Source organism: Myiozetetes cayanensis, unplaced genomic scaffold (genome assembly GCF_022539395.1).
Source record: "Myiozetetes cayanensis isolate MyiCay16 unplaced genomic scaffold, myiCay2020 scf13, whole genome shotgun sequence".
Lineage (NCBI taxonomy): Eukaryota > Metazoa > Chordata > Aves > Passeriformes > Tyrannidae > Myiozetetes > Myiozetetes cayanensis.
Window position 1 is genome coordinate 19,309,413 of NW_026086937.1, and position 12,637 is coordinate 19,322,049.

Sequence of the window (12,637 nt, forward strand, 5' to 3'; positions counted from 1 at the left end):
CTGAAAAATTATGACTAGGCTTTGGGACTGCTCCGATCTTTTTTCTCGTTTCAAGGCTTTCCTTTTTATTTTCTTTTTCCCTTAGCTTGTAGGCTGCCACATTTCACATTAAAGTGCTTAATGGGTCCTGCTGAGGGATTTTTATTTTTTATTATTATTATTATTATTGTTATTTTTTGATCGTGTGGCTGACTCAGAGCTGTGACTCCAAAGTCTGGCTGAGCTGGGCGCTTCTCCTCGTGCTCCTCACCGCCTCTCGGCAGCCGCCCGACAGCGGAGACTCACCATGGAAGCAGCTCTTGACGTGGGGATTGCACCACTCCATGGGAGATGCTGTCATTGCTTCCTTCCCAAATGCATTTATTACAGAATAAATACCATTACGGGGTCTCTCTGAGAAGTTTGAAAGAAGAGAAAACCCTGCAGGAGAAATTCTCCGAGCCAATCTTTGAAGTGACGTTGTTTTCCAGTTTACTATGATGGTGACTGAACTTCACCTTTTCCAACAAATATAATTTTGTCGTGTATATACATATAAGTGTGTGTATATATATGCACATACACGTTCCAAAGAGAAAAAGAAGAGGTTGGCTATTGATTTTTCAGTGAGCATAAATCAGTTTTGTTTTGTTTAATAAATGCTACATGCTACAAACATTGTCTTACGTTTGTCTCATGTTTGTAACGACTCTGTAAAGCTACTTCTTGTTGCTCGTGCTGTTAGCATTGGCTTTTGGAGAGATGTATGTGACGTTCTCCTCGCTCTGAGTGTAACAGCCATCGCTTTCTTGTTTCCTCGCCCCCATCCCCTTTAGGATCTGACGGCCTTAGCCAAAGAGTTGAGGGAGCTGCGCATCGAGGAAACCAATCGCCCCCTGAAGAAGGTGACAGACTATTCCTCCTCCAGCGAGGAGTCCGAGAGCAGCGAGGAGGAGGAGGAGGACGGGGAAAACGAGACACATGATGGGACCGTGCCTGTCAGTGACATCCCACGGCTTATGTGAGAAGTGCTTTCTTTTGAGGGGGGACAAACCATGAAACCGCAGTGTGTCTCGGTCTGGAGGAGGAGTGGCTGTGGTGTAGGACGTGTCCAAAGCAGCATGGGAACAAGTTTGCAAGGGATAATGTACTCAGATGAGTCTTTTTCCTGGTTCAAACTAGAGATACTTAATGGAAAAGTTAAAAAAAAAAAAAAAAAAAAAAACTAATTCCACTGCACATTCAGGGAATGTTGGCTCGAAGCTGATGGACCTGTTCCTTTTGATGAGCCAGGCAGGTTTTTGGCCAGAGTGGTTGCAGCTGACCTCATCCACACCATGGGTCCTGCCCATGGGACAGGCTTGTTCAAGCTCTGCCTGCTCTTGGTCTTGCCCCAAATCAAGCCATGCTGAAGTGCAGTACTTGGTGGCCTGCCCAGTGCCAGCTGGTAGTGCCAGGATGATAATAATCCTGAATCTTTGTCTTTGATTTCTGTCCTTGGCTCAGTCACTGTGCTGGCAGCAAAACATGGTGGGCTACAACACTGAAGTGAAAAGGTCAGCAGACTTTGCTGTTGTGTCCCCCTTGTGCTTTTGAGTCTCTCTAGAGGAGGGAGGAGGGCAGCAGAGCTTCAGCATGCACAGTGAGCTGTCATCATGGGCTTCCTTCCTGGTGCTTTGCAGGAGTGTTTCTGGAGGTCTCTGCCTGGCAGCAGGATCTGACTCCCGACCCTTGAATTCACAGAGGAGCTGTGGGAATCTTCAGGGGATAACTTGCATTTTATTCAGTTCATTTCCATTTTTCCTGATAAATGAATTATTAGTCAATATAGGCATACCTGGCTTTAGGGACATTGTTAGCAGAGACATGATGGTACTGGGATAATGGTTGGACTTGATGAATTGAGAGGTTTTTTCCAACCTAAACAATTCTTTGATTCTCTGATTCGTAGTGTTGGGGCACAGAGAGGCACAGAAGCCCTCCAGGTGGCAAGGAGGCCATGTCTCCGTGGGGTCCATGTTATTCAGAGTGCCAGGCTCCTGGGTTGGAGCTTCCTTCCACCAGAAGAATTAAAATCGGAGCTCTTGGAATTTGTTGGAGCAAGTCAGGAGATGGGAGGGATGGCTCTGAATCTGAAGCAGTCGGATGGGCAGCCATGCATGCGAGAAGGGGCCCCAAGCTGCTTTCGGATGAGGAGTTCAATCAGGAGCGGTTAATCCATGCTGACATCCTTCTCCAAACACCTTGGGTTTGACACAGCACTTTTCAGTGGATGAAATGTCTGACTGAATGCCTTGCAGCCAGATGTGTGGGATGACAGGCACGGCAGTGAGATGGATGATCCCAGCCCCGCTGCCAGCCAAACACCACTTGTCCCAAAATGTCCTGTCGATGAACGTGCCCTGCAGATAGGAAGGTGGAGATGCAGGGATATCTGAGATGCAGGGGTACCTGCAGGCAGGGCTGCACTGTTCTGTGTCTGGGGAAGAAAGCCAGTGCTCTGAGTTACACCCTTATTTTACAAAAGGGACCTTAAGTTCAGGCTCGATGTACTTGGGTATTTTTCTATCAAAGCTTTATTTTTCTGTGCTCACTGTTTGTCATCCGAAACTGGGGCTGAGAGAGATCATCTCGTGTTCTCCTGCACTTTCCAAGTGATCTTTGTATAACCCAATTTTAAACTTCCCTGGGCATCCTCTCTGAGCACTTAGCTGCTCTTCATTCCAGCTCTATCCAGGTCTCTCCTGCTGCAGGATAATCCCATCCATCGCTTTGTGTCCCAGTGGACAGGAGGGACTGTTTACTCCATCCATCTCTGCAGATACCATTTCTCCATCTGAAGACTGTGATGACTCCCTTCAGCTCCCTCTTCTCTAAGCTGTGCAAGCCAGCTCTTGCCCATGTCCAGGGATTTCTTGCAGGATGATGTGAAAACTGATGAAATCTGAGACCTCGGGGCTACCACAGCCATGCATTTACAGTCTCAAAATTAACATAACCTCCTCTGTCTCTGCTTTCTTATTTTATAACTGGAATAACTGTGCTTTTTCTCATCCTTTGGCAGTGGTGAGAAGCTATTGGTAGTGTGTGAGAATAGATTCCAGGCTCTCTCTTGAGATAGGAGCACGGAAACGAGCTCAAGGTGAAACCATGGGCTAGGGCTACATTTTCACCTGGAAAACTGCAGAGTGCTACAGGTCACAACTTGTCCTCCTGCCCACACCTTCTCCAAACCCCATCTCCTCCCCTGCTGTCTTTTGCCATCAGATGTTGTGATGCAACCATCTTCAGTGGTTGAAGTGGGGAATAAAGGGAGCGAATTACATTTTTTTAAACTTTCTTAAGTAGAAAAAATTATGTAAGTTAGAGCAGGACTGCCACTCCTTGTTACCTGTTCATCATTGCTCCTCTTGGGAGGAGAAAGGTCCTTCTCTTTGGTCTCTGTGCTGTATCTACAGTTTATCAACCTGACCCCAATCCTGTATTTCTGACAGCATCAATCATTTCCCTGTAGATTTAATTGGATACATTTTCTAATTTTTCTTCGTGAGAGATACAGAGCCTTACCCTTATTGAAATACTTTATTAGAGGATTCTTCATTTATTTTAGCAAAAGAAACATTTGTAATTAATGCTTTTCCACTCTGCCCTCAGACCAACAGGAATTCCTGGAAGCAATGAGCCGTACAACCTGGGAATGGTGACAACCCACGGGCTAGAGACTTCCCACGCAGATACGTTTAGCAATATTTCAAGGGAAGGGACTTTAATGGTGAGGGAGGTAAGTTGTAAAACAAATACTTCCATGGAGCATCTTCAGGAGGTTTTGCCCATGTAAGCACAACAACAACTAACAGTGCTGTGTGTCCGGAACACAAAATGATGGAGTCCAACGTGCTCGTTAGCGCTCTCGTTAATGCAGTTTACACTCGGAGCAAATGTGACAAGTGCAGATGTTTCTCAGAACTACAAACAGCAGTGAATAGCAGTGCCAGGGCACGGCGGGGAGGAGGCTCCTGCACATGGCTCTGCTGTAACCCCACGATTGCTCCAGCCAACAGAAGTTACCTTCCATTTACAGCATTTAGTTACACGCTTGGAACTGGCCCAGAGTTTCCCCTCTTCTTCCCAGCCTTTGCCACCATGTGACTGTTTAGAGCCCTGAGGTGTTTGTAGAGCGTTTGGAGGCTTTTGGCAGGGGGTGGTCCTGCTCCGAGCTGGCTGTGGGGACACTGGGCATCCCACAGGGATGTGAGGCCTCGTCCTCATCACCAGCATTGTGGAGGTGAAGCTGTGGTGGGATCAGTCCTGATGGATGGTACTGCAGGAATGAGGCAGAGGAAGATCTCCCTCAGGCTGGGGAAGATCTCCCTCAGTGTTCCTCAGTTTCCCAGTTCCTGGAATGTTCTGGTGATGCTGCTGGAAACACAGATGGGTAGCAGATCTGGTGAGAGGGCAGGAGGCCCTGGTGGTTAGTGAAGAGGGGAGTCAATCTCCTACTGGCATGTAAAGGAGGTGGATGGGAGAGGAGAAAGAGGGAGCAGAATTGGGAGTCAGCAATTGTGAAGGAGGGATGGTTAGATCAAATGCAAACTAGACTTGAGCAGCATTTTAATCCTTAGGTCCATTTATATAAAATATTCGCATATGAAGGAAAAAGGTGAATGCAACTTTGGAAAAAAGAAGGATTTAGCCAAAGAAATCACAGTATGTTTGCTACCTTTCTCCATCAGTTTTGAAGGTGAGCAGCAATGAATAGCTCACCTCATCCTTCACTGGGGAGGAGCTGCTCAGAGCAGGGATCTCCAAGGCTCTGCACATCCCTGTATCAGGGAGGGTGATGTGGCTGAGCAGGAGAACAAATCCCTCTAACAGGGAGTCATTTCTGAAATGAGTTTGTGTTCAGCATCACAGCAGTAAACCACGTGCTGTGCCAGCAAGGCTGTATGAGAAAACCAGGGATGCAGAAGGGTTTAAAAGCCATGAGCAAGACAAGCAGCTGGAAAACCTCTTTCTGAGGAGAGGGCATGATAAGAAACCCAAACTGAAGCCTTGTGCTGGGTGTTTACAGTTTTCTCCCCACCAAAGCCATCAGAGGATGGACTCCCTGAGGTCAGTGGGCTTTGGGCAAAGGGCTTTTCACTCCTTATTGCGATGGCAGGGTGTGATTGAAGGTGCTGGAAATGAGCAATCAAAGGATAAACGTTGTTAGGACTGGCCAGAAGCTTGGTGAGCCAACCCCAGCAAATAGGCAAATCCCTGTACCGATCTCACTGGTGTGCTCCAGGTAGGTGAGATTCATCAAAATGGCAGGATAAGTAAGGAAGGCAGAAAATTCCCAGCACCTGCCTTGCACGGGGAGGGGATGGAGGAGAAGAGGAACCCTGGAGAAACCCAAGGAACCTTGTGTGCAGAGCGAGCTGCCAGTTCTGTCACTTTTCCAGCACTGCTGCCGCTGTTCACTGCTGGTTTGGGTTACAGAAACATGGGCGGGGCTGTGTTGGCATTTGCAGTCAGGCTACTTGCTGCTGTAGCTGTGCTGATCAAGGGCTCAGATTCTGCTGTCACTGATGGCCAGTGGCCATGTGGGAGGAGAGCTGGCCATGGGGTTTGTGCCCATGGTGGCAAGCGCAGAATCTGCCCTACGTTCCTTGTCTCCCAACGACAGTGATCGGGCTTCTCTCGCTGTAACGTGGCTAATTACTCTGTATTGACTTTGTGATTAATCCTGTCTTTATTTCTCCTGGAGCGGGGGGGTTGATTTGCTGCTTGCCAGACTGCATGGGGATGGAACAGAGAGGGTCCTTCTCCTGCGCTTGCTCTGGGAACTTGGGGACAGCCAACGACTTAGTTTTGTTTGGTTTTATTTCTCTCTCTTCTTTCTCTCTTCCCTCCCCACCCCCCCGCCCTTCCCTTTCTCTTTCTTCCTCATGCCTTGTGTCTCTGCAGACCTCTGGTGAAAAAAAGCGTTCTGGCCACGCAGCCAGCAATGGCTTTGCAGGTCACATCAATCTGCCTGACCTGGTGCAGCAAAGCCACTCGCCGGCGGGCACGCCGACCGAGGCCCTGGGGCGAGTCTCCACGCATGCGCAGGACATGGACTCGGTGCCTGAAGTAGGTGGTGGTGGGGGGAGAGCTCCTCCTTCTCCTTTGCATCGCATTAAACAAGTATTAACCTCTCTCTGCCCCACGAAAGGGGCTTTCCTGCTTTCCTCCCTGGCTTTCTTGGCTCTTCCCTCTCTCCGTTTCTGGTCCTCGTGGGTGAGTGTAGTGGAAGCGCGAGGGAATCGGATGGGTTGTCGCTCTCTGGGTCTGTGGCTGAGGGTAGAAATGTATGTTAGGTCTCTCAAGCCCACCAGCTGGAATTTTGGTGGTGATGGTTTAAGTGCTGCCAACTGATGCGAAAGCCCCATTTTTATTTTTTTGTTTTACTCTTGGATGTAAAAGGAAATTATGAGAGGCAGTGATGCCATTAACTTCAACTGGGCCCAGCTTCCTCCTGTGCAAACTCTGATAATTAACATGACTCAAAAGGTCAGCAAAAACCAAAGCCAACAAAATTCTGGATAGTTCTTCAGAGCAGACAGAAATCTGCACAGCTTTAAAATCATGTGTTTCGTGTCGTGGATAAGTGTTTTTCCCTGGAAGGAGTTTAACAGGGACATGATTGAACATTAATGTTGTATGAGGTGCAAAAAGTCTCAGACAGTACAAGATGTGACAATAAACCAAGGGAATTGTTGTTCCCTGCTTACTGTCCCCAGCTGTGGGAATGAGTTCTTTTTTCCCCATGAGAAATCAACCCATTTGGTGCTAAATAAGCTATTGTATTTAATGTTTTCATTCAATTTTGTGGGTTACACATCAAAAGTTCTGCCATACTATGTTCTTTCATAGAAATTATGCACTCATGGTGTACTTTTACGAGCAGTATAAAAATAAAAATTGTTTGGAATTGGGCATTGATGAAACATAAGAACAGATGGTGCCTGACTTGACCTCACAATTTTTTTCCATTTCCTCGTTGGTATTAAAAGCAGCAGTGAGAGAGTTGATCCTGAAAGTAACACCTTCCACAGTCATCCTGGGATTGCTGAAACGCAGGCTGGGATTGGGTTTAAATTTATTCATTTATAGAGTATCGACCAAAAAGATCTTCTCCATTTCTAAAACTGCATTTTTAGGGCTGACTGAGCTGGGAGTGGGTGTAAGTGGAAACTTGGGGATTTAGTTCACGGGCTTCCAGGTGACTCATAGTGTTGTGAGCAAAAAGAAGGGAGCGAGCACAACCTCAGCCTGCAGCTTGCTGCTCTTTGTAAGCCACCAAGGAGGTTTACAGGCAGTGGAACAGGACCTGGAGGAAGATGAAGTCTTAATGTTTAAATAGCAGACTTGGAAGTTATTAAAATGTCAGCTTCTGTGGAGAATGACTGAATCTGAGCAAGGAAAATGCATTGAGATGAGGGGTTCCTTCATAATTCAGTTGCCGGAAAGCACTTGGCTCTCAGCTGGAAAGCATCCTTGTAAATACTGAATTTTTCTCCTCTTTGAATTGTTAGTGGTTTTGGAAAAGACATCCAGCACAGGGGGAAAAAAAAATGTGTATTTCTTGGATTGGAGAGAAGCACGAAGCAGCTCAAGCCTATCCTACATGTGCACACAGATGTGGATGAACTGTGTCTGTGAACGTGGTATCTGTGCCCGCAGCCTTCCCTGCCGCGGGCTGTCGACTCCTTCCATGGGTCTTGATCACTGTGTACTGTTTGGAAATCCATCCTGTTTCTATGGAAACAGCCAGACTGTCAGGGGAGGAGAGCTGGGAGGGGAGCAGGATGCGCAGCGTGGTTTTGGCGTGGATGCCATCCCCGAAAGGCTCAGGAAAGTCACGAGCCACGAGGGTGCTCCTACACCCGATGGGGTTTTGCCCCTAAATCTTTTTGTGGCCCACTGGAGGACAGGCACAGGCCCAGCCCAGTGTGGGTAGGGATGTGCCAGGGCAGTGGTGATCCCATGGCACATCAGCCTGTGCTCAGTAACTGGGTGACATGAAAGCTGAGGAAGATTTATTTCATGAAGGGCAGTGTCCCAGGGAAGAAAAACGTGAGCAGTAGAGCTGCTGCAGGGTGACTTGGGGTTTGCTGCTGTAAATGGAGCTCATCCATAAAGCATGTCCTTGGTAAATACTGGAGTGGGAAGGATAAGCTGCTCAACAGAGGGGGGAAATCACGTCATTTCAACTCCCAAGGCAAGGATTTCCTTTTGCTAGGAAGAAGGTCTTAGCCTCGTTTTCTGCCTTAACAAAGCAATGGTTTTAAAAAGAAAGCAACGTGATGTTGCAGTTTGTTCATCCCCACATTCCCTCAGCAGAGCATTGGCTCTGACATTCCCTGCAGTACCTTCAGGTTGAGATTTGTTAGCTTAGAAATGGCTCTTTCTGCAGTCTCACCTGAAATGCTGGGCAGTTTAAAACCGTGTCAGCTGCCCTGTGCCAAGGTTTCCCATGGTCCCACCACCCTTGGCTGCTCGGTGGGAAAAGGAAATACCCACCTGCCTGACATCCCAGAGCGGGTTTTAAGGCAGGTGTGTTGATCCAGATGAGTTATCAGCTGGACCTGATGATCTTAAAGGTCTGTTCCAACCTAAACAATTCTGTGATTCTCGATTGCTTTCTGCCTGTGGTGGCTTTTGCCTCTGGCCCTGCAGTTTCTCCTTAACCATTGTCACGGCTGTGCTTCTGCTGTGAGGAGAGAGCAGAGCCAGGCCCTCCTCCTGTCATTTTCTGTTGCTCACAGACACTCAGAAACCCAATTTAATGTTTTCTCTGATCAGTTAGAAGGGTAGGAGGAGATGTTTATAGAGGGCTCGAAAAGGGCACCTTAGGGGCAGACACTGTGTTTGCTAATTACAAAGTCTTACATGTACACACACTCACTAAATTACTGTTATTTCTGTGCTCTGAGCTCTGTCTTTGCTGTTTATTTTCCAGTATGGTATGGGAAGTAGCACCAAAGCCTCTTTCACCCCGTTTGTGGACACCAGAGTGTATCAGACCTCACCTACTGATGAAGATGAAGATGAGGATGAGGAGTCATCTGCTACTGGTAGGAGACAATGAGGCCAATTTGAGAGAGGAGGGTCTTGTGGAAGGAATCCAGGTTGGGAGCCCAAATAACCCCACTGAACCTCTTTCACCTTTCCCTCACTCTTGTCCAAACACTGCTCGTGTCCGCATCCTTGCCTTCTCCAGTTTCCATCCAGCTACTCCCCCACCAGTTAAATGCCACCAGAAAGGTCTGAGAGAAAACAGGAAGCAGCAGAAGCCCCCCCTCCCATCTGCCTGGGCGAACTAATATCTTGTAACACGGTGATGACTCCCCCATCAGGAGATAAACGACTATTACCATTCTATCCCAAAAAACAGAGGTGACAGAACAGTTAACCCATCACCCCCCCACCCCACGCTCTTGTGTTTCCTTGCCAGCCCTGTTCACCAGCGAGCTGCTCAGGCAGGAGCAGGCCAAGCTGAACGAAGCCCGCAAGATCTCGGTGGTGAACGTCAACCCCACCAACATCCGCCCCCACAGCGACACCCCCGAGATCCGCAAGTACAAGAAGCGCTTCAACTCGGAGATACTCTGTGCTGCTTTGTGGGGTAAGCCCTGAGCACGCCGTGCCCTCTCCCCGGAGCCTGTGGCTGGTGGGGCAGCAGAGACGAGCTCGGGGTGCTGTCCTTGGGAGCAGCTGTAGCTCCTGGTGCCCATCGCCCGCCCTCTCCTCCTCAGGTGTGAATCTGCTGGTGGGCACGGAAAATGGCCTGATGCTGCTGGACCGAAGCGGGCAAGGGAAGGTCTACAACCTCATCAACAGGCGGCGATTCCAGCAGATGGACGTGCTCGAGGGCCTCAACGTCCTCGTGACAATATCAGGTGCTCCTCTCCTGCTCTCCCCTGCTCAGCCCTGAGCGGTCCCAGCTCAGACAAAACCTGCCCACCAGTGTCTGAGGGAAGCTCCCAGGGGAGCTGGAGGTGGTTTATTCCAGAATCAAACGAGTTGAATGGGGGGAGGACCAAACCCCAAGATGGTGCTGAGTCCTGAGGACTTGTGGAAACCCCGTGAGCAGGACAGAGCCCTGGGTTTATGGTTTGGGTCCTGTCCCACAGGCTCGGTGTGAGCTGTGTCCTGTCCCTGCAGCAGCGGCTCTGCAGTCACAGGGAGGTTTGCAGGCGGATCACAGCCATCCAAGAGCAGGCAGACATGCAGAAATTTGGCAGCCCCTCAGCACTGCAGAGCCCAGCTCTGGGCTTGTTGGCAGGCAGTGGTGCCTGTCGCAGGCCAAGGAGCTCGTGTCTCAGCTCCAGGGTGGAATTAATGCTGTATGAAGGAGAGAAAAGGAAAGAAACCAGGTAGCTGAGGGGTTGGATGAGCCTTGAGCTGTAAGAGAGCTGGGGTCAGCACCCTGCTGTGCCCCACCATCTCATTGGGAACACTGATTTAAAGGAAAAGGAACATTTCCAGCCTGAGAGAAGCAAAAGCCTGGCTTTTCCAGTGTCCACCTGCAGTCTGGGAGACAGAGGTCTGGGCTTTGCTTTTCATGTGTTTCTTCCCAAGAAAAACCTAATACAACAGCTAAATTACTATTTTCAACTTCATTGTGAAAAAAACCTTGAATTTTATCATCTTGTGAGTGAAAAAAAGCAGTGAAACCTCAAGATTCCACCTGCACACAGGCTCTGCTCTGACAGGGATGTTTCCTTTGCCAACAGGAAAGAAGAACAAGCTGCGTGTGTATTACCTGTCCTGGCTGAGAAACAGGATTTTACACAATGACCCTGAGGTGGAGAAGAAGCAGGGCTGGATCACAGTCGGGGACCTGGAAGGATGCATCCACTACAAAGTCGGTGAGTGGCCTCTCTGGAAATAAATGTCTGAAGAGATGCATTTTTATTCTCTAGTTTTAGGTCTGAGCTGACAATTTCATCTTAAAAACATGAGTAGACCATAGCCACAGATAAATTTGGAATTCATCTGTCTGTATTAGGTGGACACTCTACTTAATGAGAACCAACAGAGAGACGGCCTGAGAAGCAATTCCTGGAGATGAGTTATTTCTTTTTGGAAAGATAATGAATGTTTTTAAAATTGGTTTTATTTTTATTTTAGTGAAGTATGAAAGGATCAAGTTCTTGGTGATTGCCTTAAAGAACGCTGTAGAGATCTATGCCTGGGCTCCAAAACCATATCACAAGTTTATGGCATTTAAGGTATGTCTGTCTTTTAACCAGAATACACTCAGTTATTGTGAATACATGAGATTTCTGTACACTGCAGAGCAGCAAAGCTTCTTGCTTATGTAGCTGAGCTCCTCGGGATGCCTGGCAGGCATGAGAGACGGGATCCATGCTGGCTGAAGAGATTGGATACGTTCTGATTATGGCCAACAATGAAGTGTTAATATTAGCTTATGCTGGCAGGCTTCACTTGGGGGGTTTGCAGAAAGCTGATCAAATGCATATGAGTAAAACTGAGTTGGAGATTTTGATGGGTGTTTGTGCTGGGGGTTTTTTTGTGGATTTTTTAAGTTTGGGGTTTTTTTAAGCTCTGACTAGTTTTTCACATACAGGACAAAAATAGGTTGGCATGATTTTCCATTTTTATTTTTGCGAGGTCCACACTCCTTCTGCCATGTGGATTCTGTTCCAAGACAGAAAGTTTGGGGGAATGACCCACTCTTTATCTCTCTTTTTTTTTTTCCTCCCTTTTCCTCGGTTTCCTCAGTGAGACCTTTCCCCTCTACAACCTGCCAACGGGTGTTTTGTCCTTAGTCCTTCAGAGCACTTTTCATCCTAAGCTCTGTGCAGACACAAGTCACAAGGGGCAATGCCCCGTGGACATGTTCATGCTGAGTAATCTCATTTTGCATCCTTCCAACACAAATGGGCTTATTCAGTATTAGGTCACATTTGCTTTTTCTGAACAAAAGCCAGAATAAATGGGCTCAGTGACATGGAGAGCTCAGCAGCACCAGAATGGCCTGGGATCCAGCCTCTGTGGGCTCTGAGGATGCTGGCTGGTGCTCCTGGTGCTGCTTCTGCAGCCTGGGGGCATGAACATCCTTGCCTTGCCTTGTTAGGCAGGGGTCTTTTGGAAGAGAGGGAAATACCACCCACAGATCTTCCCTGTCAGGAGTCAAAGTGGTCCTTGCACAGAGAGCCAGGAGCCCTTTGCTCTGTCTTGGGGGTGTTCCACCCTCCTGCTGAGCACTTAAGTCATGGAGAGATACTCTGCCCTGGATCGATCTGCGTCTGGGAGCTGGTCCCAGCCTGCATCCAGCACATTAGCTCGAGCAGAGGATAGTAGGTCTTTGCTAAACTGACTCATTTCAGCTGCCCAAACCAGAGTGGTGATCCCTGCCAAGAGGGGAAGTGGGTGGTCACGGATCTCTGCTGACTGAACACACACTCAAAATTGAGCGGTCGCTTTCCTTTAGAGACCAAATCCTTGTGCTGGCCCCGGGCTCCTGTGGGAAGGAGCTGTGCTTGGCAAGGGTGAGCTGGGATGGCTGGAGTGAGTGGGTGATATCCTCTGAGGCATCTGACACAGGAACAGAGAGGCAGGAGTATAAATAACCGCATATTTAGCAGGATTGGTGGGTTTTCTG

The 12,637-nt window shown here is 48.4% G+C and overlaps 1 protein-coding gene across 3 annotated transcripts in view; it reads left to right on the top strand.

Annotated features, from left to right (window-relative positions):
* Positions 1-12,637, top strand: part of TNIK (TRAF2 and NCK interacting kinase) — a 151,591-nt gene that overhangs the window by 133,678 nt on the left and 5,276 nt on the right. For all 3 annotated transcript variants that reach the window (XM_050308683.1, XM_050308684.1, XM_050308685.1), the window contains 8 exons: positions 816-1,000; positions 3,634-3,760; positions 5,929-6,093; positions 8,966-9,080; positions 9,461-9,631; positions 9,762-9,905; positions 10,743-10,877; positions 11,140-11,240. In XM_050308683.1, coding sequence (XP_050164640.1) covers positions 816-1,000; positions 3,634-3,760; positions 5,929-6,093; positions 8,966-9,080; positions 9,461-9,631; positions 9,762-9,905; positions 10,743-10,877; positions 11,140-11,240 — 1,143 coding nt within the window. The remainder of the gene's footprint in view (positions 1-815; positions 1,001-3,633; positions 3,761-5,928; positions 6,094-8,965; positions 9,081-9,460; positions 9,632-9,761; positions 9,906-10,742; positions 10,878-11,139; positions 11,241-12,637) is intronic.